Genomic DNA, 27,691 nt, shown 5'->3' on the forward strand with positions numbered 1-27,691 from the left:
AGTAATAACCAACGAGTAATCTAACTAACAATTCCAAAACTACTACCTTATACACACAAGTGTAAAGGGATAAAGAATATGTACATAAAGATATATGAATGAGTGATGGTACAGAGCGGCATAGGCTAGATGCAGTAGATGGTATCGAGTACAGTATATACATATGAGATGAGTATGTAAACAAAGTGGCATAGTTTAAAGCGGCTAGTGATACATGTATTACATAAAGATGCAGTAGATCCTATAGAGTACAGTATATACGTATGAGATGAATAATGTAGGGTATGTAAACATTATATTAAGTAGCATTGTTTAAAGTGGCTAGTGATATATTTTACATCAATTCCCATTATTAAAGTGGCTGGAGTTGAGTCGGTGTGTTGGCAGCAGCCACTCAATGTTAGTGGTGGCTGTTTAACAGTCTGATGGCCTTGAGATAGAAGCTGTTTTTCAGTCTCTCGGTCCCAGCTTTGATGCACCTGTACTGACCTCGCCTTCTGGATGATAGCGGGGTGAACAGGCAGTGGCTCGGGTGGTTGTTGTCCTTGATGATCTTTATGGCCTTCCTGTGACATCGGGTGGTGTAGGTGTCCTGGAGGGCAGGTAGTTTGCCCCCGGTGATGCGTTGTGCAGACCTCACTACCCTCTGGAGAACCTTATGGTTGTGGGCAGAGCAGTTGCCGTACCAGGCGGTGATACAGCCCGACAGGATGCTCTCGATTGTGCATCTGTAGAATTTTTGTGAGTGCTATTGGTGACAAGCCGAATTTCTTCAGCCTCCCGAGGTTGAAGAGGCGCTGCTGCGCCTTCTTCACGATGCTGTCTGTGTGGGTGGACCAATTCAGTTTGTCTGTGATGTGTACGCCGAGGAACTTAAAACTTGCTACCCTCTCCACTACTGTCCCATCGATGTGGATAGGGGGGTGTTCCCTCTGCTGTTTCCTGAAGTCCACAATCATCTCCTTAGTTTTGTTGAAGTTGAGTGTGAGGTTATTTTCACCACACTGTAGGCCGTCTCGTCGTTGTTGGTAACTGAATCCTGTGTCCTGCGGGAGACTGGGCTTCAATTCCCCGACGGGGAGAAAGGAGTAGGCTGCCCTTGTAAATAAGAATTTCTTAACTGACTTGCCTAGTTAAATAAAGGTTACACTAAGAGCATAACATTTCTACACTCTCATTTTTGAATTCTATTCTAACCAATACCCAAACGGAGTTTCGGTGAAAATAAAGGTATCATTGATTTATAAAGACCAGTCCCCCCCCATGCTTGCCTCAGCAGCACAAAACGGTGCTAAAATAGTTGTAGGCTATTGCTTCTAACTTCAATATGCTCTTTAAATAAATAAGACATACACCACTTTTAACAGCACATTACTCAACACAATTGAGACTCATGTCGCATACAGTATATGAAAAAATATGACGTGACTCTCTGCCAATAATTACATTGAGGATTGGCGGATATTTCTGTATTTCAGTGATATTTATTCCCATAATTTATGAATCGATAACTAAATAAACACTGGCATTTTAAGTGTTTTTATCATTTTCTTAATGAAAGCCTAAAGATGCCATTATTAGTTACATTGTTTTAGTTTGAACGTGTAGACTGGCACTAAGATCAGCAGGAACGTTTCCCTAGTCAGTGCCAATATAAATGCAATGCCCCTTAAATATTTTGGAGATTTTATTTTCAAATCATGTAAAATTAGCAAGAAAAAGGTCATTCTTGAACATGGGGTGAGACATGGTTACTAATTTGTAAATAAAGCCAGTTTATTTCTATTTTTAGAGGGAGAAAAACCTTAAGTCATTTTATGGGTCTCCCAGTCAAGACCTGCATGGGTCTTGAACCAGTATCTGTAGCAACACAGCTTGCACTGCAATGCAGTGTCTTAGACCGTTGCGCCACTCAGGCGCTGTACAACGTGACCGGTCGGGAGTGGCCTACAGTAAGTAATACTGAAGTCGTGCACAATTATCAGTTTCTATTTCGGTTTATGTCGCCCATTCATTTTTAGAGACACAGTAGGAACCAAAAGCATAATCAGGGCTCTAACTCCCCCTTGCGCTGGTCTGGTGCAATGAAGTGGTGACGCAGGGAACCGTACTAAACCACATATTACCTCTAAAAATCGCGGTGTAAGCTCTCAACTTTTAAAGGAGGAACCACTGTACATAACCAACCCATAAAATAAAATGTAACATCCATATATGGCCAGCTATGTCCATTTTAACCTTCAATAGATGTTGTTCAATTGGTAACATACATTTTTGTCCTCTAATGCCTAAAGGGAAAGTAATCTAAAAGTAACTGAATGTAATCAAATTAGGTTGGATTACCCAACCTGAAGTTACTGATTACAATTTTGGATAGGTAAGTAGTAAGCGTAACTAACTGATTACATTTAGAAAGTAATTTACCCAACCCTGCACATAACCACATATATATATTTCCCACAAACCCTACCACCCCTCCCCTAATTGGAGTAAACTAGTAAACAACAGCACTTAGGCTTCTACTTCCAGCTGATACATATATACATTTTACAGACATAATGTATTTTACAATTGTTATATTTAGTTTGTTTTTAGGCCTGGCCTTCCTCTAACCTGCACCTCTCCCATCTATTTCTGATGTCCGTCCAGTTTGATTTCTATTTGCCAGATATTTATAACTGTGCTATTAAAGTAAAGTTCTGAATCTATACATTTGACAGACACAGTATATTTTACCTTTTGTTATTAGTCCCACCCTGCAGCTCCATTAAACCCCTCCCTTCTATCCTTATTGGATTTCTATTTGCCATATATTTTTAAACTGTGCTGTGATGTTTCACAAAAGTTCTGAACCATTCTTGTCTAATAGTTTCTAGAGATTTTCAAATGAAAAACATTTTGGCTAAAAGTGCTATTATATTCTTGATCAATTGACTGACTTTTCAAATCACCCAGTATTTCTTTCTGTGGAGTTAGCTCCAGGTAAATGTTGCAATTCTTCAGCCGTTCCTGGACCTGTGACCAAAAACGAGCTACATATGGACAGTACCAAAATAAATGATAAAATAACTGTCTCTTTGCAGCAAAATCTGCAGAGCTGTGAATGTTGGATCCCCCGTAGAAATAACATTCTATTGGTTGCAATAATTTTGTATAATCATTTAAATGGAAAAATTCTAAGTTTTGAATACGGTGTTTTGCGTGTCAATTCATAAAACATGTGCCATGGAATCAGAACATCGGGGGAAAAAATACATTAGGGAGATTTCGTTTTCAAATAACCGAAAGTGAGAGATCGTAATCGGAATAAATGTTTGCTATAGAACCAGTTCGGATTTAAGTATAACTTGTGTATGACTGACGCCTTTAATGAGGTCTAATGCTTTAATATTTCATTTCTGCCCTCCAAATTCATTATATAAATAGGCCCTTGCGCCTCCTTAGCGCCAGCCGAATATAGAGCCCGTAGTCATAAATTGATGTCAATGGGAGACTAAGAGAACTTTTGACTTAAGTGTAAGTTGGGAAGGATTCGCGGCCAAATGTATTGTATTCTTCCCTGTTAAATCATGATTCTATTTTTGTGCACTTTTGACTGGTTCTGTAGTGTCAGTCTGTGTTCCTAAACGCTGTATAGTATTATTATCTTTTAATGTCCCTCTTCCCCATTTTAATGTCCCTCTGTCCCTCTTCCCCGTCCTGTAGAAGTCGCATGATGGAGCAGTACTTCGCCCACAGCGGCCAATACTGTCTGAACCTGGACAGCGGCATGGTGATCGACAGCTACCGGATGGGCAACGAGGCCCGCTTCATCAACCACAGCTGTGAACCCAACTGTGAGATGCAGAAGTGGTGAGTTAGTAGGACAATAATAGGCCATTTAGCATGCATATATATTTTGGTATGGGTGGCCCAAGCGGGAATAGAACCCACTATCCTTGGCGTTGAAAGCGCCATGCTCTACCAACTGAGCCACACATGACAACTCTAGAAGTGCTTGGGGTTCAGCTAGGGACGGTTTACCGGACACAGTACTTACTTTACCGAAAAGCATGTTCAATGGATATTCTCCCATTAAAAGTGCTTCTTAGTCCTAGACGAGGCTAAATCTGTTTCCAGGAAACTGCCTCTTTGGCTAATGTTGAGGAGCTAATTCTCTAGTACAGAAGACAGTCTGTTAACACACAATAGTATGATTTACTAAGTGTCTACCAAGCTTGTTATTTTTGACAGGGAACAATACATGAAAGGTAGAACACAAGGTAAAACCAAGGTTACGAGATGGAATTGAAAGGAAGTGAAACAGACAGTTGTCGCTTAGATTTTCACTGCTGAGAGGTAACTTAATACTGGTGCAGACGCTTTGTAAATCTGCACCTAAATCCCCTCACCCCCTCCACTTAATGGTCTGCTTCTGTCACGATAACCTGATAAGATCACGTCGTCCGGACTATGCCCGAGTTTACCACACTAAACAGTTTAAAGCCCTTTCACTGAGATAAACCAATTGGCCAACCCTCAGACTATTACAGGATTGCACACCTCAGTCAGGATCAAGCAAGACAGTTGTAGACCTGGTTAAGCAGGCATCTGAATCATTGGTTCCTTCTCTAAGATGCATAACTATTATCGTTTGTCTGGATGGGTTGAATGAAAAGGCAAATGGGACCTCAGCATGTTCATCCCACCATTTAAGTGAAGAGGAATTTCAGCAACTCATGGAGGACAGTTGAAGTTGATAAAATAGCTTTTTCATTGTTGAGAGTGTTGTTTAATCCCAAAAGGGCCTGAACACAGACCGTTAAAACGGTTAACGGCTGTTGAGAAAAGACGTGTTTTCTTCCTTGCCGTTCGTGAACATCCAGGCAGTAAACTAGGACACACCGATCTAACAACTCTGTCTCTGCTGTGGTGTGGAGCAGGCCTCGAATAAGAGATTCTACAGGGATAGAGAATTTCCAGTGTGAAGCATGGCCAGTCATCCATCTTGTCACAGAAGAGCGATTATACGGCGTGGTAGCTGGGGCCTTGGACACAGCTGTACTAGTGCCCAGAGACAATGTGCCGAAACTGCTTTTTGTCCTCACAGGATTAAAAATTAGACGGCAAAGGGAAAGTGCAGCCTACACTGTTGTACTGTGCAGGGAGATAAAGAAAGAATGCTGCCAAATTGGCACCCTATTCCCTATATAGTGCACTACTTTTGACCAGAGCTCTTTGCTCAGGCTGTGCCCTATGCTCAAGTTCAAAGCCTGCCTGGGAAAATCTGATCTCCCTTCCACTCACTCTCTTCCCTCCTGTTTGTTGCTCCTGCAGGTCGGTGAATGGGGTGTACAGGATCGGCCTCTTCGCCCTCAGGGACATGAGCAGCGGCACAGAGCTCACCTACGACTACAACTTCCACTCCTTCAACACCGAAGAGCAGGTGGGTGTGGCTGCACATCGACCATCTTCTCTCAGTTACAGACCCAACTTAAACCTGATTCCAGATCTGTTTTTGCCATGGCAAGCTAGCAAAAACAGATCTGGGACCAGGCTACCCCCATCTCTCTCTTAGTTATATTACCATCCAAGAGCGCTCAACTGGGTTTCGATCTTTGATCTAAATTCTCCCCATTGTTCCCTTTTCCTGGCACACACACACATTCCTTTGTATCACCTCATACCTTGACCTTCTCTCCTCTTACCTTCTCCTTCCTACTACTGCTTACTCTCTCTCTCGCCCCCCACCTCTCTCTCTCTCCAGCAAGTGTGTAAGTGTGGCTCTGAGGGCTGCCGGGGTATCATTGGAGGGAAGAGTCAGCGACTCAACGGGATGCCTGGCAAGACGGGCGGGGCACGGCGACTGGGTCGACTCAAGGAGAAACGCAAGTCCAAGCACCAGCTGAAAAAACGAGTGCGTGTAAGGGAGCGGGGGAGTGAGGCAGGAGGAAATGTCAGAGAAAAAAGGTTATCAGGTGTCTTGTTACTGCTGCCGTAAATGGGTCTTTTGATATTTACCGTTGTTGGCTGTTTTTACACAGCATACGGTGCAAAATGCACAAAGACATATTCTGATTCTAAATCAGTCCAATTTTTTCTTTTTCTTTAGCTCTGTAACCTAGAGTGTGGTCTCCTACCCGGTTAGGTTTATTTTAAGGGGCAGTGTGTATGTAGGACTGTGGTTCTTTGTTTCAAAGGATGTTTTTGTGGTGTGGAAGGTTCTATAATAAAAAAAGATTTACACAATGGACATGAATCGTGAGATGGGTGAACTTAACAGAGGCATATGATCAGCAGTACGCATATCTCTAACTCTCCCCTTCTTTTCCCAAGGAGGAGGAATCAAGTGACAGCAGCAAGTTTTATCCCCACCTTCTCATGAAACCCATGTCCAATAGAGAGAGGTAACACCCACACTGCGCGCCCGTGCCAAACACTCAACCACTCTCCCCATCATGCACACGCCAACACACATACTCAACCGCTCTCTCTCTCTCTCTCTCTCTCCGTGGCTCAGAAACTTTGTGCTGAAACACCGGGTGTTCCTGCTCAGGAACTGGGAGAAGATGAGGGAGAAGCAGGAGCTGCTGAAGAGGGAGGGCGAGAGGGAGGCCAGCGGCGGCCTGTCCATCTACACACGCTGGGGAGGAGTCATCCGCGACGATGGAAACATCAAGTCAGGTCAGTGTGTGAGGAGTCAGAGGCGAGTGTGAGCGAGGAATCAGGGGACCATAGCCATGTGTGCAGAATTACAGAACTAGAATGAATAGAATAATCATTCTATTTCTATATGCAGGAATGTACCAGAGGTAAGTTTTCCAAAAAGTTTTGTAACAGTAGTATGATCTTTCCTCCTTTGCTTACAATAGACTTGTGATGATATTAGTGCCACAAAGCTTTTGGGGAAACTCTGCAGTTTAGTCCTGATTTTATAAAACTGGTTGTTTGGATGCTGTTTGGCTAAGCAGCGTTCCAAACCATGCTGTATTTGCCGTCACAGGCACACTATGCCTGCTAACAGTTCCATCTGAAAATTATCACTGCGCCTCTCCCATAAGAGTATCATGTTGCTGTCCAAATTCATCTCTTGTATTTATCTCAGCTAGCACATTATTTATCCTTGCTTCCAGCCTAGCATTTAGTTTGGTACAGTGGGAGTTAATATAAGCTTCGCTGTCTGCCTGTCTGACCCCGGAACACTTTTTACTTTGGAATTTCAATCTCTGCACCATACATAGACTGTGAACGGTGCCTAGGTGATACAACTATGCAAAAATTATTAATAACTTGGGTCACGTCTGTAGAGTGAAATAACTAACAACCAGATTTGTCTGCACTATATCCTCTGGTGAAATAATTATAATTTACTCATCAAAATAAGGTTTTAAAGAAAATATGTACATTACCAGTCAAGTTTGAACACACCTACTCATTCAAGGGTTTGTATTTATTTGCACATTGTAGAAAAAAAGTGAAGACATCAAAACTATGAAATAACAAATATGAAATCATGTAGTTAGTGTTAAACACATTTTTTGGATTCTTCAAGGTAGCCACCCTTTGCCTTGATGACAGCTTTGCACACTCTTAGCATTTTCTCAACCAGCTTCATGAGCAATGATTTTTTTCCAACAGTCCTGAAGGAGTTCCCACATATGCTGAGCACTTGTTGGCTGCTTTTCCTTCACTCTGCGTTCCAACTCATCCCAAACCATCTCAATTGGGTTGAGGTTGGGTAATTGTGGAGGCCAGGTCATCTGATGCAGCACTCCATCACTCTCCTTGGTCAGATGGCCCTTACACAGCTTGGAGATGTGTTTGGGGTATTTGTCCTGTTGAAAAACAAATGACAGTCCCACTAAGTGCAAACCAGATGGGATATCGTTGCAGAATCCTGTGGTAGCCATGCTGGTTAAGTGTGCCTTGAATTCTAAATAAATCACTGACAGTGTCACCAGCAAAGCACCATCACACCTCCACACATGCAGAGATCATCCGTTCACCTACACTGCGTCTCACAAAGACACGGTGGTTGGAATCAAAAATCTCAAATCAGACCAAAGGACAGATTTCCACTGGTCTAATGTCCATTGCTTGTGTTTCCTGGCCCAAGCAAGTCTCTTCTTTTTAATGGTGTCCTTTAGTAGTGGTTTCTTTGTAACAATTCGACCATGAAGGCCTGCATCACACAGTCTCTTCTGAATAGTTTACGTTGAGATATCTATTACTTGAACTCTGAAGCATGTATTTGGGCTGCAATTTCAAAGGCTGGTCATTTCAACTTATCCTCTGCAGCAGAGGTAACTCTGGGTCTTCCATTTCTGTGGCAGTCCTCATGAGAGCCAGTTTCATCATTGCGCTTGATGGTTTTTGCGACTGCACTTGAAAATGTTCAAAGTTCTTGAAATGTTCCGTATTGACTGACCTTCATGTCTTAAAGTAATGATGGACTGTCGCTCATTTGAGCTGTTCTTGTCATAATATGGACTTGGTCTTTTAGCAAATAGGGCTATCTTCTGTATACCACCCCTACCTTGTCACAACAAAACTGATTGGCTCAAACGCATTAAGAAGGAAAGAGAATCCACAAATTAACTTTTAACAAAGCACACCTCTTCATTGAAATACATTCCAGGTGATTACCTCATGAAGCTGGTTGAGAGAATGCCAGGAGTGTGCAAAGCTGTCATCAAGACAAAGTGTGGCTACTTTAAAGAATCTAAAATATATTTAGATTTAACACTTTTGTTAACTACATGATCCCATGTGTTATTTTATTGTTTTAATGTCTTCACTGTTATGCTACAATGTAGAAAATAGTAAAACATAAAGAAAAATCCTTGAATGAGCAGGTGTGTCCAAACTTTTTACTGGTACTGTAATTCATTGTATTTTTTCTAAAAGCAAAACAGCCTTTATATTTAAGTAATACGGCACACGAGGCAGTGATGTATCATGAATACAGACACAGGTAAATGGGTTGACTGGCCCTCTGCTGTTACATTGGGCTGAACAACGCCATTTACCTGTAACTATTCATGATACAGCACTGCCTCTTGTGGCTTATTGCTTACATATATGTTTTGTATGCGGTGTCAATGTTTTTGATGGCTTGTTGACTGTGTGTGTGTGTGTTTGTCACGTTGTCGTCGCAGACGTGTTCCTGACACAGTTCTCGGCGCTGCAGACGTCCCGGTCGGTGCGCACGCGGAGGCTGGCGGCGGCCGAGGAGAACACTGAGGTCACCCGCACCGCCCGCCTGGCACACATCTTCAAAGAGATCTGTGACATGATCACCAGCTACAAGGGTCAGTGACACACACACACACATGCAATACTCGCTGACACACACACTCGATCACTCACACACTGTACTCCTTCACATCAACTCCCTAGTCTCTAGACAAACTTTCATTGCCATAAAAGTCAACACTTCTCTGTAATGCAACCCAATCTCAACACGTGCTTGTACGGACCACTACAACTGGCTTACCTGTGTGGCTTTTGCCTCTACAAACGTCTACTGATGTACATCTGATTCAAATTAGCATAGACACATTTTCCCCTGAGTATATTTATGCCCTATAACAGTAAAAGGAAATACGCTGCTGAATATAATAAAACGTCGATCTCTGTCCGTAGACTCAGCTGGTCAGACCCTTGCTGCTCCGCTGGTCAACCTACCTTCAAGAAAGCGGTAAGCGTTTGCGTGTTTGTTTTCATTATGCATGCTAGTGCTTTCACCCATGTTTACTGTATGTAAGTGTATTGTGCAACACTTTGTCTTATCCAGGTCAAAACGCCCTCAATGTTCTTGCCGCTTCCTGCAACCATTACAATCATGTTTGGATTCATGACACAAGAGGCCCAGTTTTGGCTCTCACCCATGACTCATTGTGTGTGTTTGACCCCAGGAACACGCAGTACTATGAGAAGGTGTCCGACCCGCTGGACCTGAGCACCATTGAAAAGCAGATCACCACAGGGCACTACAAGACTGTGGAGGCCTTTGACACCGACATGCTCAAAGTGTTCCGCAACGCAGAGGTGGGTCTCCGACAATCCTCCTCCCTATGGGATATACACGGCCACGGATCATTTACACACACAAGCACAGAGGTATCTTTGATTTACTGTGCAGGATGTAAGTGCCACTGGAATCATCTGAAGGGTACTTAACGCTAGACAGGTGGGTTGTTTAGCAGCAAAACCGATGTGTGCACAACCGAGGAGCAAGACAGGCGTTTTTGGTTAAAAGTCCAAAGGATTGTTATAACACTGTCAATTATATTTCCTCTCCAAATCTTACATTTGCACAATGAGCTTCTTGTTGCCGCTCAAATAGGATGTTAATGTTGTTGGTTAGCTAGCAATTTTTTTGCCAGGTCAAAACACCACATGGTATCAATAACAAGATAAGAGCTGAATTGAGGCCCCTACAATTCCCCACATGGCAGCTTCTTGTCATTGTTGCTAGCTCTCTGACAGTCTAGAATAATAACAACACACAGACTTCTGCCCCATCGACGCGTGCATTGTTTTCATGACATTGTCAGCGAACTCGTCAATGAAGTGCACCTTGAAAGTAATTTGACCCCGCTGTCCAAAGGCCCTCAGTGTCTGCAATGAACCCCAGGGAAAACGTATCCTTGTGCAAGGGCTTAGAATTCCCAGTGGGATATTGGAAGCCTGGTCAAGCTTATTTAGGTAGCTTTGTTATTATTTTCATGGGAGCTGGTCTTTGACTCCACTTTACAACACACACTGTATTTCCCAAGTTCTCAACGTTGTTGCCCTGTGCACCTTCCATCCTGGCAGAAATACTACGGGCGGAAATCGTCGGTTGGGAGGGATGTGTGCCGGCTGAGGAAGGCCTACTACGGAGCTCGCCACGAGGCTGCCGTCCAGATCGACGAGATCGTTGGGGAGACGGCCAGCGAAGCGGACAGCTCGGATTCGCTGGAGCGAGACCACGCCCATCACCACCATGGAGGGGGCTGGCCGGGCTCCCACGACAAGGACGATGACATCATCCGCTGCATCTGCGGCATGTACAAAGACGAGGGCCTGATGATCCAGTGTGAGAAGTGCATGGTGAGAGAGAGCGTCTGGAGAATGGAGTCCCAAATGGTGACCCTATTCCCTACATAGTGCACTACTTTTGACCAGAGTCCAATGGCCTAGTTTTGTCTCCTATAGCCCTATTGGTCCTTGTGAAAAGTAATGCACTTTATAGCGAATAGGGTGAATTTGGGACACAGCCCAACACTGCTGGCTCATTTTTGTGTCGTTGAATGTTGGCCTGGAATCCAAACTGAATATAGATACAACTGAATATCAGTAACTCTAGTAGTAAAACCAAGCAATATTCCGTTTGGATTCCAGGCTTGTTGAATGTAGTGGTACCTGCCTGATGACTCCGAGTGAATGGTGAGTGTTTGTTCTTGTCTGTGGAAGCAATGTTTTGAAAGCAGGAGTTGGTTGTGTGAGAGACTTCTTAGTATGGCACTCTTATTATAAATTGTTAGTTTTGGCTGTGATCCTGGTGTGAGTCAGTGTAAACGGTGATGTCTGTCTGTCTCAGGTGTGGCAGCACTTTGACTGCATGCGGCTTGAGGCGGAGGTGGAACACTACCTGTGTGATCAGTGCGACCCCCGACCTGTGGACAGGGTGAGTGTTGTCCTCTTTAACCCAACCTCGACCGCACCCCGTGGTCTAAACCAACCATGGGTGTTTCTCTATGCGCATAGTACTGTGCTCCACACTTATGCTTCGAGTGCATGCTCAGAGGATGTTCTCTTGAGCATGTTCTTGTGAGGACGCGAGTGTGAATCAAATATTACATTTGAGAAGCAATCGCACTCCTTCTACTGTTATGGCATGCTGCACCTACCCATTCACTGAACATGATAATCTAGCTAGCCGTCTAGTTTAACAGTCATAAACAACTTCAAACGAATGTTATGCAAAGTAGATGACTAGCTGTCCATTTTCCCTGGGTAGCCAGCTACCAATTCTTTGTGGCTAACTAGCTTGCCAGTTCGCCTTATTGACTTACTATGGGCTTGTGATCTACGCACACTCCAGTGGTTAGGTATTATAGGCAGGTAAACATCCAAAAATGAATACAGTATTTATTAACATATCAAGCTAAAATATTGTAGTCTGGCAACTTATGAAATGTGAATGGGCAATATTTCATTATAAATCCTAAGTGAATTTTTTCTTGTTTGAGTTCAAATAATGGCCTCTATTGATTTCAAGGCATTTTAGCATTTTTTTTGTGGTTGCGTCATATTTCTCTGCATGCTTCAACATATGTACAAACGGAGAACGAAACCCACTGAATAGCTTAGTAGAACAATGACGTTTACCTGCAAGGCAGTAGTAAAAGCTTATATTTTGGGCTCTGATGGGGAATGGCAGTCGAACTAAGCTCCTAAGGCATTTCTATGTTATAATCTTGACGAATCAATGGATATATAATGAGTCATTTACAAGTCCAAAAATGTACACTATCTACCATTCGCAGATTGCTGCTTGTAAATGTATCAGGGAATAGGGTGCCATTTGGGACAAAAAAAAACATTTTTGTTCCAGGCATGAACATTGTTCAATTAAAAGCTAAAGGTGGTGATGTCTAGGGCTGCTATGGTGATTGTATTCCTGCCAAGCTCTGATCCTGTTGATGGTCATTAGTAGCCTACCAAACTTGCTGATTAGTACTCCTCACTCTATTGTATTTATATCTGTATTTATTATGGACATATTCAAAATAATCAAAACAGACCTTATTTACACACGTATCCAGCCCCTTTGCTATGAGACTCGATATTGAGGTCATAGCAAAGGGTGGATCCTGTTTTTATTTTATTTTTTTTCACATTTTTTTTTCTCACCTTTATTTAACCAGGTAGGCTAGTTGAGAGCAAGTTCTCATTTACAACTGCGACCTGGCCAAGATAAAGCATAGCAGTGTGAACAGACAGCAACACAGAGTTACACATGGAGTAAACAATAAACAAGTCAATAACACAGAAAAAAAAAAAGTAGGTGAATAATTACCATTTAGCAGATTAACACTGGAGTGATAAATGATCAAATGGTCATGTGCAGGTAGAGATGCTGGTGTGTAAAATAGCAGAAAAGTAAATAAATAAAAACAGTATGGGGATGAGGTAGGTAAATTGGGTGGGCTATTTACCGATGGACTATGTACAGCTGCAACGATCAGTTAGCTGCTCAGATAGCAGATGTTTAAAATTGGTGAGGGAGATAAGTCTCCAACTTCAGCGTTTTTCTTTTTTTTTCTTTTCTTTTTTTTTTTGCAATTCGTTCCAGTCACAGGCAGCAGAGAACTGGAAGGAAAGGCGGCCAAATGAGGTGTTGGCTTTAGGGATGATCAGTGAGATACACCTGCTGGAGCGCGTGCTACGGGTGGGTGTTGCCATCGTGACCAGTGAACTGAGATAAGGCGGAGCTTTACCTAGCATGGACTTGTAGATGACCTGAAGCCAGTGGGTCTGGCGACGAATATGTAGCGAGGGCCAGCCGACTAGAGCATACAGGTCGCAGTGGTGGGTGATTGATCATCATTGAGACGTTTCTACAATTTAATTTGGAGTCCACCTGTGGTAAATTCAATTGATTGGACATGATTTGGAAAGACACACCTGTCTATGTACGGTCCCACAGTTGTCAGAGCAAAAACCAAGCCATGAGGTTGAAGGAATTGTCCGTAGATGCTCCAAGACTCTTCCTAGAGCTGGCCGCCCGGCCATACTGAGTAATCGGGGGAGAAGGTCCTTGGCCAGGGAGGTGACCAAGAACCCGATGGTCATTCTGACAGAGATCCAGAGTTCCTATGTGGAGATGGTTGTCCTTCTGGAAGGTTCTCCCATCTCTGCAGCACTCCACCAAATCAGGCCTTTATGGTAGAGTGGCCAGACGGAAGCCACTCCTCAGTAAAAGGCACGTGAGTTCGCCGAAAGGCACCTAAAGGACTCTGACCATGGAAACCAAGATTGAACTCCTTGGCCTGAAATGCAAAGGGTCATGTCTGGAGGAAACCTGGCACCATCCCTATAGTGAAGCATGGTGGTGACAGCATCATGCTGTGGGGATGTTTTTCAGCGGCAGGGCCTGGGAGACTAGTCAGGATCGAGGGAAAGAGGAACGTAGCAAAGTACAGCGAGATCCTTGATGAAAACCTGCTCCAGAACTCTCAGGATCTTCGACTAGGGCGAAGGTTCACCTTCCAACAGGACAACGACCCTCAGCACACAGCCAAGACAACACAGGAGTGACTATCCAAATACAGGTGCCAAGCTTGTAGCGTCATACCCAAGAATACTCGCATCTTGTAATCGCTGCCAAAGGTGATTCGACAAAGTGCAGAGTAAAGGGTCTGAATACTTATGTAAATGTGATGTTTAAGTTTATTTTTAATACATTTACAAACATTCTTATGGGGTATTGTGTGTAGATTGAGGGGGGGAAAACAATTGAATCAATTCTAGAATAAGGCTGTAATGTAAATGTGGAATAAGTCAAGGGGTCTGAATGCACTGTATAAAATTAAAACATTCACAACAGGTGCTTTCACAACTAAATATCTACAACACAAAATCCATGTGTACGTGTATGTATGCATGTGACTGTGCCTATGTTTAGGTTACTGCTTTTGTCCCTCATCACTCTGGCATCAATGCAAATGTGATCGAATATCAAATCAAACACAATGAAAGTTCATGAGCTCATGCTCATATTAAGCACATTTCTTTGCTTTTACAACAGGAGTATAGCCTACCTGGCTGGCATGAAAATAAACCATGGGAAAAGTGCCCTCCATTCGCTATCTATGTACATAGATGATGTATTTTTGACAGGTGTTTGATAATGGTCCATTCTAAATCAAAACAAATTTCACACATATATTATTTAGTAAATGTGAAGACAATATTAAATCAAGAATAGTCTGATGGGTGGCAGGATTAGCCCATCACTTGTGAATGGATGTATTATCGCTTGTGAGTGATGTCTAATGTGTGCAGAAAGGCAAGAAACAGCACACACCTTTTTTTGTGACTTTTTCAAATCATAGTTGGACACCTCATATAACCTAGCCTATAGGCCTATATGTTTTGATATGGTAGCCAAATAACGTCTTAAAACTAAGCACATTAATCTGATATACAACTCTTGTAGAGCCTAACTGGCATACATAGGCGGTGCATGAGTTTCAAGAGAAAAAATGCGCCTTTTTAATAATAAAGCATTAAATGTATAATCACAATTGCGGTCATCTTTGAGAAGTGTTTTCCCGCGAATTGATTGCATTTTGGAACATTCACGCTTATAGCCTACTGCCGTGTGTACATTGCTGCGCTTATAATGTGACAAAATAGCCTAATAGTTTATCAACATTAAGTTAAATGTTCTGATCTGTTCCATCAGCCTAATGGCTTTTAAACATTTTTTTTATGTGAGGGGTTATATTACGTCGGGGATATTTATTTCTCTCACAGAAGGACAAGTTGCCCAATAGAATAGGTCAACTTCTGTACGATGGGGGACAGTAGATTGACATAGGCTAGTGCTTCTGCAGTTCGTTAGGCCTACGCATCTTGTTGGCTGATGAAAGTAGGCTAAATGTGGACAGTTCTTACCTCTTCAATATGGCCTTAGAATTTGATAAGAGTGACACATGCAGTTGCATCCCCAACGTGTGTCTTCACTTGTAGCCTACTTTGGCACTGAGATGCCTGTGAGAAGGAATCGTTCCAGTGAGGGGCATTGGCTAATAAGGATTGAGATCTGAGAGAGACGTGAGTGAGAGGTGCTTCGGAGCACGGCAACCGGGAGAAGGGAATTATAACTATTATATTCAGCCGAAGGGCACAACAGCCACTTTGATCGCAAAAGTAAAGGCTTTTTTTAGGGGGCATTTTGGCCACACGAGGGATGTCCCTGGGAAATTCGAGGCCTGGTGAGAATATTAAGTGCTTGTCAAATTGTGAATGAGATACGGATGAAGTGGCTGCAGCCTGCACAAGAAACAAATCCGAGCTCATGTCTTTCAACTTTTTTCAAATCAGACGCATCATGCAGCTTAAGAATGTATTAAAAATCAAAACATATAGGCCGACGTTTATCATAACTTTAAATTAAGCAAGTTAGCCACCTCACTCCCCTGGAAATCTTTTGAAGAAAATATATTTTCTATTTTATTCAGCTATGTTCAATTGTATTTTCATACTATAAAATAATACAAATGAATGCTATTGAATTCTAAGCAAATCTTGCCTGAAATAATTTTGTGTAGCCCACAGCCATATCAGCGCCTAACATAAGGACAACTCAAGAGTATGCTATTCAAAACAGACCTTATTTACACATGTATTCAGCCCCTTTGCTATGAGACTCGATATTGAGATCATAGCAAAGGGTGGATCCTGTTTTGATTGATCATCATTGAGACGTTTCTACAACTTAATTTGGAGTCCACCTGTGGTAAAAAAATATATATTAAAAAAAGATAATGTCTATATCAGAAGAACAGAATAGCATAATGTTCATATCATGTTTCTTTAGACCTGTCTAATGGATTTATTGTGATGGTGTAGGCTATATAAAATGGATTTATTATACTTTTTAATGTTCCAAAGGTCTGCATCCGTATGTGTGGAAGCCAGGAGATGCGAAATGTGTTTGTTACAGTTTTCCAAAATTGTTTACACACATTTGCTGAATCTCTGGGCCATTTCCCCAAAACTCTAAACACAAAAATGCATTCAAAATGTTGTTGTTTTTTTCATCAAAATGACACGCGTCATATGAAATAGATCTGTCTACCAACCAACAACACAAACTACTATGAATATCCCATTAGTAGGTTTATGCCTTTTGCATTTCCAGTGTTACACTTTAGCCGGTTGTAAAATATTGTTACAGTAATGTATACCTACTCAAATATACATAAGCACACCACAGGCAATATAGTAACAAAAACATTGTCATTTATTTCCAAAATGCAGTATTTTTGTACACTTGTTTTGTATGTAACACTTCCCATACCCAACGGGAGAGGACCAGGAAAAACATTCAGTAAGATAAAGGGTTTTCTGTAGGTGACCAAATACTTATTTTCCACCATAATTTGCAAATAAATTCATTAAAAATCCTACAATGTTATTTTCTGGATTTTTTTTTTTCATTTTGTCTGTCATAGTTGAAGTGTACCTATGATGAAAATTACAGGCCTCTCTCATCTTTTTAAGTGGGAGAACTTGCACAATTGGTGGTTGACTAAATACTTTTTTTGCCCCACTGTGTTTCTTTTGTCCAGGTGGGAAAGGGCAGTGTAGAGTGCAATAGAGATTGCATCATCTGTTTGGAAGGTATTCAAATTGGAGTGGGTCTAGGGTTTCTGGGATAATGGTGTTAATGTGAGCCATTACCAGCCTTTCAAAGCACTTCATGGTTACGGACGTGAGTCGGTGGTCATTTAGGCAGGTTACCTTAGTGTTCTTGGGCACAGGGACTATGGTGGTCTGCGTGAAACATGTTGGTATTACAGACTCGGACAGGGAGGTTAAAAATGTCAGTGAAGACACCTGCCAGTTGGTCAGCACATGCCCAGAGCTCAAGTCCTGGTAATCTGTCTGGCCCCGCGGCCTTGTGAGTGTTGATCTGTTTAAAGGTTTTACTCACAGCGTGGTCACACAGTCGTCCGGAACAGCTGACGCTCTCATCCATGTATCAGTGTTGCTTGCCTCGAAGTGATTTAGCTCGTCTGGTAGGCTCATGTCACTGGGCAGCCTGTGGCTGTGCTTCCCTTTGTAGTCTGTAATAGTTTGCAGGCCCTGCCACGGAAGACATGTGTCGGAGCTGGTGTAGTAGGATTCAATCTTAGTCCTTTATTGACACTTTGTCTGTTTGATGGTTCGTCAAGGGGACATAGCTGGATATCTTATAAGCTTCCGGCTTAGAGTCCCGCACCTTGAAAGCGGCAGCTCAACCCTTTTAGCTCTGTGCGAATGTTGCCTGTAATCCATGGCTTCTGGTTGGGGTATGTACAGTTGAAGTTGGAAGTTTACATACACCTTAGCCAAATACATTTAAACTCAGTTTTTCACAATTCCTGACATCCTAGTAAAAATTCCCTGTTTAGGTCAGTTAGCATCACCACTTTATTTTAAGAATATAAAATGTCAGAATAATAGTAGAGTGATTTATTTCAGCTTTTATTTATTTCATCACATTCACAGTGGGTCAGAAGTTTACATACACTCAATTAGTATTTGGTAACAGCCTTTAAATTGTTTAACTTGGGTCAAATGGTTCGGATAGCCTTCCACAAGCTTCCCACAATAAGTTGGGTGAATTTTGGCCCATTCCGCCTAACGGAGCTGGTGTAACTGAGTCAGGTTTGTAGGCCTCCTTGCACGCACATGCTTTTTCAGTTCTGCCCACAAATTTTCTATAGGATTGAGGTCAGGGCTTTGTGATGGCCACTCCAATACCTTGACTTTGTTGTCCTTAAGCCATTTTGCCACAACTTTGGAAGTATGCTTGGGGTCATTGTCCATTTGGAAGACCCATTTGCGACCAAGCTTTAACTTCATGACTGATGTCCACATCATTTTCCTACCTCATGATGTCATCTATTTTGTGAAGTGCACTAGTCCCTTCTGCAGCAAAGCACCCCCACAACATGATGCTGCCACCCCCGTGCTTCACGGTTGGGATGGTATTCTTTGGCTTGCAAGCCTCCCCATTTTCCCTCCAAACATAACGATGGTCATTATGGCCAAACAGTTCTATTTTTGTTTCATCAGACCAGAGGACATTTCTCCAAAAAGTATGATCTTTGTCCCCATGTGCAGTTGCAAACCGTAGTCTGGCTTTTTTATGGCGGTTTTGGAGCAGTGGCTTTTTTCTTGCTGAGCGGCCTTTCAGGTTACGTCGATATAGGACTCATTTTACTGTGGATATAGATACTTTTGTACCCGTTTCCTCCAGGATCTTCACAAGGTCCTTTGCTGTCGTTTTGGGATTTGCACTTTTTTGCACTTTTCGCACACCAAAGTACGTTCATCTATAGGAGACAGAATGCGTCTCCTTCCTGAGTGGTATGATGGCTGCGTTGTCCCATGATGTTTATACTTGCATACTATTGTTTGTACAGATGAACGTGGTACAATCAGGCATTTGGAAATTGCTCCCAAGGATGAACCAGACTTGTGGAGGTCTATAATTGTTTTTCTGAGGTCTTGGCTGATTTTCTTTTGATTTTCCCATGATGTCACGCAAAGAGGCAATGAGTTTGAAGGTAGGCCTACACTTTCAATTTACTCAAATTATGTTAATTAGCCTATCAGAAGCTTCTGAAGTCATGACATAATTTTCTGGAATTTTCCAAGCTGTTTAAAGGCACAGTCAGCTTAGTGTATGTACACTTCTGACCCACTGGAATTGTGATGCAATGAGCTATAAGTGAAATAATTTGTCTGCAAACAATTGTTGGAAAAATTACTTATGCACAAAGTAGATGTCCTAACCCACTTGCCAAAACGATAGTTTGTTAACAAGAAATTTGTGGAGTGGTTGAAAAACAAGTTTTAATGACTCCAACCTAAGTGTATGTAAACTTCTGACTTGAACTGTACGTACTGTCACTATGGGGTAGACATCCTCACTGCACTTTTTGATAAAGCTAGTGACTGATGTGGTGTCCTCCTCAATGCCATCGGAAGAATTCCAGAACATATTCCAGTCTGTGCTAGCAAAACAGTCCTGTAGTTTACCATCTGCTTCATCTGACCACTTTTTAATTGATCTTGTGCTTCCTGCTTTAATTTTTGCTTGTAAGCAGGAGTCACGAGTATACGATTGTGGTCAGATTTGCCAGATGGAAGGTGAGGGAGACCTTTGTATGCATCTCTGTGTGTGGAGTACAGATGGTCTAGGGAAAAGAAATCCCCCTCCGGTTGTGCATTTAACATGCTGATAGAAATTAGGTAAAGCTGTTTTAAGATTCCCTGCATTAAAGTCCCCGGCCACTAGGAGCGCCGCCTCTGGGTGAGCGGTTTCCTGTTTGCTTATTTCCTTATACAGCTGACTGAGTGTGGTCTTAGTGCCAGCATCTGTCTGTGGTGGTAAAAAAACAGCCACAAAGTATAGATGGAAACTCTCTTGGCAAATAGTGTGGTCTACAGTTTATCATGAGATACTCTACTTCAGGCATGCAAAATCTAGATACTTCCTTACAAATATGCATAGACCCCCACCCCCCATCTTACCGGACGGAGTGTGCTGTTCTATATAGCCAGTGCAGCGTATATCCCACAAGCTGAATATCCATGTCATTCAGCCACAATTCGGTGTAACATAAGAATTTGACCGTTTTTGATGTCCCGTTGGTAGGATATTCGTGATCGTACCTCTAATTTATTGTCCAATGATTGTACGTTGTCAAGTACTACTGACGGTAAAGACAGATTTCCCCACTCGTCGTCCGCGGATCTTTACGAGGCACCCCCCCGCTCTGTGTCCTTTCTCTTGCCAATAACGGGGATTTTGGCTTTGTTGGGTGTCTGAAGTGCATCCTGCTTGTTGGAGAAAAAGCCGTGTCTAATCCAAGGTGTGTGATCGCTGTCCTGATATCCAGAAGCTCCTTTTTGCTGTAAGATACGATGGCAGAAACATTATGTACAAAATAAGTTACAAATAACGCGAAAAAAACCCACAGCACAATTGGTTAGGTGCCTGTAAAACTGGCAGTTTCTCAGTTCTGCAGATCCACAAATATATGATTGGTTACAGTAAACTAAAATCTATTTTCTTTAAATATAAATTAACATTGGCCAACAATCACTGAGTAACATAAGCCTACTGATATGTCTAACTGCAGTATATGACAGTATACATACATAAAGAGCATAGTGGAGATGGTAGGTAACTTACCAGTTGTCATTTCTGAATGTACGGATGATGGATGCAACCGTGTAGCGGCTCAGGTTGGCCTGAACTCTCTGCCCAGCCTCCCTCATACCCAATCCATGCTTGAGCACATGGTCAACCAATGTGTCCCTGATCTCATCTGAGATGACTGTCCTTCCTCGTCTTCCTCTTACTTGGCTTGTGGCGGCCAAGCGTTCATAGCGATGTCGCTTTTTGATCCTTCGATGTCGGCTCTTCCTGTCATTGTGAAGCAGAATTCACCAAGCGTTGGATTGTTCACCCACTAATAGGGAATGTGAGCTGGGATTAGACTGTCGTGTGACAGGTTAGTTTTACCCTACTGATGATATGTTGTTGCAATAGTAATTCTCCTTCACCTCTAGCTCTAGCTTCACCATTGACTTCCATTTTCCTCCCAAACAGGAGAGCTCATCTGTGGCCTTTTATAGTGCTAAAGCTCTGATTTCTAAGTGAACAATTAAGCAAATACTGTTTACACCTATGGGAAGTGGGTGTTGCTAATTGGTGTGTAGAGCTCGGCATTGTGATTGGCCAAAGGGACAAAAAGTATACAATTTTTGAATGTTGTGCCTAATGTAGAGAACTGTGTGTAGTGTTTTGCAGAACGTGTGATAGAATTGAAAACTGAGTGTAAAGCAGGAATTGTGCTTGCAGAATTGCAGACTTGGATTAGGGATTTGTTACATGAGTTTCAGGTTTCAGTGATTGCGTTTCAAGTTCCAATTTTAGAGCGTAAACAGTTGAGAAACTGTTATTAACAGTCAATTACAGTGAGACCGTCGAGCAAATAACTGCTAATCTCCGGCTGACACGACTTCATGACTGCCACAGCCCTGGTTATGTTAAATGAGTGCTTTGTCTATTTCATCTTCCTGTTTCATCTGATATCCTGTCCCTTTGGTGCTCCAGGAGGTGCCAATGCTGCCCCAGCCCAGCTACGCCCAGTCTGGCTCCATCTACCACATCTGTTTACTGCGAGACGAACTGCTGCTGCACCAAGGTATGGAAGGGGACTATAACCATGGTTGTGTCTGAAATGGCACCCTATTCCCTATATAGTGCACTACTTTTGACTAGGGCCCTGCTCAGAAGTATAGGCCACTATATAGGGAATAGAATGACATTTCAGACGCAACCCCATGTACTGTATAAGGCCAAGTCAATGTTTTAGTATGTTTGTGTGCCAGTTGCACAGGTTGCCACATTGAATAATAGTTGTATAGCACCTTGGGGTGTGTTAAATATGCTTTATAAATAAAAACCATGACAATGTTATGTAACCTGTCTGTCCAGGTGACTGTGTGTACCTGATGAGGGACAGCAGACGCACCCCAGAAGGCCAGCCAGTCAGGCAGTCCTACCGCCTTCTGTCCCATGTCAACAGGGACAAGCTGGACATCTTCCGCATCGAGAAACTCTGGAAGAGCGAAAAGTAAGGAATGGGACAAAGGGAACACCACTTCGAGCCAGCACTGAGCAACATCAGCGATTTCATTGCTGTATTTTTGTCTCTGACTCTCTCGTCTCATTTTGTGTGTGTGCCCTGTAGGGGTGAGAGGTTTGCCTTTGGCCACCATTACTTCAGGCCCCACGAGACACACCACTCGCCCTCGCGCCGCTTCTACCACAACGAGTTGTTCCGCGTGCCGCTCTATGAGATCATCCCACTGGAGGCCGTGGTTGGGACCTGCTGTGTCCTCGACCACTACACTTACTGCAAGGGTGAGAAACACTCACCCGCGCACACAGTTTGTAAGGGAGATGTATAAACACACACTGCGCTAACACACATAATTACCTAAACTGACCTGTGGTGTTATTTTCTTTCAGGACGGCCAAAGGGAGTGAAGGAGCAGGACGTGTACATCTGCGACTACCGCCTGGACAAGTCAGCGCACCTCTTCTACAAGATCCACCGCAACCGCTTCCCCGTGTGCACTAAGCCCTACGCCTTCAACCACTTCCCCAAGAGGCTGGCCCCCAAGAGAGACTTCTCGGTAAGAGGGTCCAAGAGGAGGGCTTGGGGGTTGTATTGAAGTGTTTTTCTGGAGTTTTAGTGAGGCTCGTTTGAGGTAGAATTGAATTTAGTGTAATCGGAGAAGTGTATCGGAGTTGATTTATCAAAGATGATGGATCAGGCACTAGTGATGACTACTGATGTGCCTACCATTCTTTAACTGTGTGCTGTTTTTGCAAACCGTTAGTTATCCTGAGAGATGATGGGGGTTCAGCTTGATAGTTAATTCTGTTCCAATTTGTATCGCTTGTTCATAAAACAAATTGTTAATAATCCCAAAATCTAACTTGTGCATGAACAACTTGTAAGTCAACTGAAAGTCTGTTCCTTCCCAACCTCGCCTTAGCCGCACTACGTTCCCGACAACTACAAGAGGAACGGGGGGCGTTCGGCCTGGAAGAGCGAGCGGCCCAAAGGAGTTGGAGGAGCCTGTGAGGACGATGCTTCCCCATGCGACCAGGGTGACAACTTCCGTCCGGAGAGTGAAAACAGAAGAGGGGTGGAGGGGGACATAGATGCTGCCCAAGAAGAAACCACACTCCCTGCGGCTGCCCCACCCCCGCAACCAGTTGGGCCAGGGGAGGGAGAAGAAGAGGACGGGGGGCAGGAGGTAGAGGAGCGTAGGGAGCTGGAGGAAGGTGCAGCAGAGAGAGGAGTTGACATGCTGGATCTCCTCCCCTCCATCTCTTCCTCACCCCTCCATCACTCTGGACTTGGCAGGAGGGAGGCACAAAGGGATCGGCTAAACAAGATTCTGCTGGATCTGCTACACAGAACACCCAATAAGAATGGTGAGCAGGCAATGAGGAAACGGGTATAGAGACACTGAGTGGTTTGATGAAGAGGGAGACTTGATGAAGGGGAAATATCGGACAGTTAACTTAGTGTCATTGGTGTTTAGTAACTTCTCTCTCTTCTTCCAACAGCCATAGATGTCACTTATCTTCTAGAGGAGGGGTCAGGGCGGCGATTACGTAGAAGGACGCTTGGATTTGGAGACTTTGTGGGTAGAAAATGATGTTGCCACTTACCTGGCAAGCACATTCCCCTTTCATTCACTTGGGAGAGGTGGGGGTGAAATGGAAAACATGGTAAGGGAAGATGACATTTGCAAAGAGAAAGTGACCACAAAGGGCAAGGGTTGGTACCCTTCCCGGGCGTGTCCCCTCTTCCCCAACCTGTCATCTCAAGTGATGAGACAACCCAACGGTTTGAAGCAGTGCACTCGGCTGTCGTGGTCAATGGTAACGGTTTTGTTGGTGACACAAGGACTTCTTCTCAGGAGGGTGGACCCAGACTTATTGAAGTACGATGCAAATGCATTTTTTTTACGTAGGAAAAAGTACCCCATGCACTTAAAAATGCGCATTGAACAAATGTTAATCAAAGACAGCCCTGGTTACTCAGGGCAAAGAGACTATTACATAGGCTTCACATTATCTATACACATGGCTCATCAGTGAAACCTTGAGTCAATTATTTTTAGTGAGCAAAAGAAAGGAACATGTGGTACTGAACATGGCTGTGGCATAGTCATAGACTCAAATATACTTTTTTTTTTAACAACATCAAATGGGAATGAGGAGGCTGGAAACCTGCGCCCCCAGTGGGACTAGGTGGTAATGAAACTAAACATAGGCCACGAGACCTAAATGTACGAGGATAAGAGGTATAGGAGGCTATGCAGTGGACTGTATGAGCAACTTGTAAACATACACTGCTGACGATGAACTAGGAGAGAAGCTGCAGGAACGAGGTTGGTCAACTGCACTTTGGTACCATGGATATGGTTGGCTCTCTAATGTATCAACGAGACACACTAACACTCACATGTTATTGGATGATGCAGTCTTAAAAGCAAGTTAATAATAAGTATTTCTTTTTCTTTCATACTGTAATAATTCATTAGGAACAGAGAAGGAAGGACGGGATTGTGTTTGTAAAGAATAGCTGGTGGTCTTTGGAAAGATATAATGTGCGCTTTTGGTCAGTCAAGTGTCTTGTCCGCTTTGCCCCTCTTTCTGAAGTACCTGATTCACCAGCTTAATGAAGTCAGGCGGCGGGAACACTGACTCTTACTGTAACGCCTTAGAACGCCGTGGTCCCTGACTGCCTTGCGTGAGTGTATGCACATTTGTGTGTCTAATCTGCCAGAATTCTTGAAGAAAAAAAATTATGAAAAAATTAAGGGCTTGATGGCAATTAACATTTTATGGGAAATTGTGGAAACCATAGGTAACGTAAAATGTATTGTGACGGTCATATTTTCTTATATTCTATGAAAAGGGGTATCTGTTGGGAGGGAAGGGATTCTAGCTGTAAATGTTTTCTTCAAATGTGTTTCTGGTTGCCATGGAGAATATTTTAAATCATTTGTGAGATTTGATGAGATTTATTTTTTCCAAATGCTTCTGTTTAAAATGAGACTTAGATCGAGATGTCCCATCAAGATGGACTGGCATAGAGATGGAGAGCGTAAGAAAACAGACGGAAAGAGGACAGAAAGTTGTACAGTGCCAAGTTATGTATATACAGACTGGGATAATGTGAGAAGTGTCTCCAAAAGCAATATCTTGATAACGGATTTTGTGTATTGTACAGGACTCAGCCCCATATGTATTATAATTATTATTTCTGCCATTTGTATTACTATAATCAAAACACTTAAGCTTGGGAGAGGTGTTTTTGTCCAGTAAAACGTACAACTGTCCTAATTGAATGACATGAACTTAAACAGAATTTTTGTTGCCTAAAAATTAAACTGAACAAAAATATAAATGCAACATGCAACAATTTCAAAGATGTTAATGAGTTACAGTTCATATAAGGAAATCGGTCAATTGAAATAAATTCATTAGGCCCCAATCTATGGATTTCACCGATATTCAACTCTTGGTAAAAGATAACGTGAAAATCCTGAGGGCATCTTTGTGCATTCAAATTACCATAGACAAAATGCAATTGTGTTCGTTGACATCAGAAAACTGCTCACCCACACGACGCCATACACGTGGTCAGCAGTTGTAAGGCTCGACTGGATATACTGCTAAATCCTCTAAAACAATGTTGGAGGCGGCTTATGTTAGAGAAATGAACATTACATTTTCTGACAACAGTTCTGGTGGACATTCCTGCAGTCACTATGCCAATTGCACGCTTTCTGAACTTCACACATCTGTGGCATTGTGTTGTGACAAAACTGCACATTTTAGTGGCCTTTCATTGTCCCCAGCACAAGGTGCACCTGTGTAATGATCATGCTGTTTAATAAGCTACTTGATATTCCACACTTGTCAGGTGGAAGAATTATCTTGGTCAAGGAGAAGTGCTCACTAACAGGGATGTGAACAAATTTGTGCACAATGAGAGAAATAAGCTTTTTATGCATATGGAAAATCTCTGGGATCTTTTAGTTCTGCTCATGAAACATGGGACCAACCCTTTACATGTTGCGTTTATATTTTTGTTCAGTGTGAGAAGAATGTCAAACGAACTTCATATAAAGCATTGGGACATAACAGTGACTCTGAAATTACATCTGTCACTGTAATAATATTACTTTTGAGGAGAAAATATGCTCCTTGTTTTTGCTGCAAAGTGTTGAACACTAAAAAAACAAACCAACTTAATGTTGATATTTTGAAAGATGTCAGCTCCAATATGTAACCCCCCCCCCCTGAGAAATTGTTCAGTTTGTGATAGCGGTCATAAATTTGATGCTTGTATTTGTGTGTTTTGTGTGATTTGTTTAGTTATTTTTTTTAGACAATCACAAAATAAGATACAAGCATTGTAAATGGACAGACTGGCAGACATTTTGTGATGTGTACAGTTTGTCAACTTCTTCCACTCTCGTTAAAAGTTTGTAATTATGATTCTAAAGTTATGAAAATGCTGTTGGTTTTTACTTTTTGTTTTATATTCAATTTGTTTTTGTTTTTTAATAAAAAGCACTACATTATTGTGAATAAATGTTTATTTTGCCTTGCCTTTTTGATCATTTTAAATTGTGCTCTGGATTTCCTTAATATAATTGAGTTATATTCAGCCGTCTAAGCAGGGATGTAGAAAAGCAGTATGAGGGTCTGCTCCCAGGTTTAGATAGGTGGCTGCCGGTGCATAAGAGCTCATTTAATTATGGAGTTCAGCAGGTAAACACACAAACCATAAAAAGGAAAATCCAAGGTCAGGATGCAGAAGTATACTCAATAGAAAAAGTCCCTGTACAGTTAGTTACTCACTTGCACATAACACCTTGACATGGATCTCCACGCTGTCCTATTCAGGGCCGGGTCCCAGTCTGATGTGGTTTTGAGTCCCAGGTTGTGTAGGTCGTCCGCCAATTGGTTCGATCATCTGGCTCTCGGTCTTCCTCTTGGGCGTAGCTCCATAGGTGGGTTTTTATCTGACCAGGTGACCGAACAGTCAGTACTAACCAAAAAAGTTAGATTTGTTGTTGAACACTTAATTGCACTAAACTGATATGGAATTGGTGTAAGATGCTCATATGGATCATTTATCTGTTTGATTTGGAATTTTAGAACCCCTTTTAGGTATATTAAAAAAAAGGTAATTTGTGAAAATATAAAATTTGCCTTTACTACTATATCCCAGAGAAACACATTGAATAACACATTAATAAATGTGTCAAAAGAAACAACGTTGAAATGTCTGCCCTGTATCTAGGAGATAAACAAGCTCAGGAA

The 27,691-nt window shown here is 42.5% G+C and overlaps 1 protein-coding gene across 5 annotated transcripts in view; it reads left to right on the plus strand.

The window, feature by feature from the left end:
- LOC112229989 (histone-lysine N-methyltransferase ASH1L) overlaps positions 1–26,961 on the plus strand; it is a 51,061-nt gene extending 24,100 nt beyond the window's left edge. For 4 of the 5 annotated variants that reach the window (XM_024396176.2, XM_024396177.2, XM_024396178.2 and 1 more), the window contains 16 exons: positions 3,706–3,852; positions 5,317–5,425; positions 5,747–5,902; positions 6,316–6,386; positions 6,500–6,663; positions 9,138–9,290; positions 9,625–9,679; positions 9,897–10,029; positions 10,801–11,076; positions 11,567–11,653; positions 21,878–21,968; positions 22,262–22,400; positions 22,518–22,690; positions 22,799–22,965; positions 23,332–23,776; positions 23,912–26,961. In XM_024396176.2, coding sequence (XP_024251944.1) covers positions 3,706–3,852; positions 5,317–5,425; positions 5,747–5,902; positions 6,316–6,386; positions 6,500–6,663; positions 9,138–9,290; positions 9,625–9,679; positions 9,897–10,029; positions 10,801–11,076; positions 11,567–11,653; positions 21,878–21,968; positions 22,262–22,400; positions 22,518–22,690; positions 22,799–22,965; positions 23,332–23,776; positions 23,912–24,003 — 2,458 coding nt within the window. In that variant the 3' untranslated portion in view covers positions 24,004–26,961. The remainder of the gene's footprint in view (positions 1–3,705; positions 3,853–5,316; positions 5,426–5,746; positions 5,903–6,315; positions 6,387–6,499; positions 6,664–9,137; positions 9,291–9,624; positions 9,680–9,896; positions 10,030–10,800; positions 11,077–11,566; positions 11,654–21,877; positions 21,969–22,261; positions 22,401–22,517; positions 22,691–22,798; positions 22,966–23,331; positions 23,777–23,911) is intronic. The other variant, XM_024396180.2, reaches the window with a different exon arrangement.
- The last annotated feature ends 730 nt before the right edge of the window (positions 26,962–27,691 follow it).

Source organism: Oncorhynchus tshawytscha, linkage group LG31 (assembly GCF_018296145.1).
Source record: "Oncorhynchus tshawytscha isolate Ot180627B linkage group LG31, Otsh_v2.0, whole genome shotgun sequence".
Lineage (NCBI taxonomy): Eukaryota > Metazoa > Chordata > Actinopteri > Salmoniformes > Salmonidae > Oncorhynchus > Oncorhynchus tshawytscha.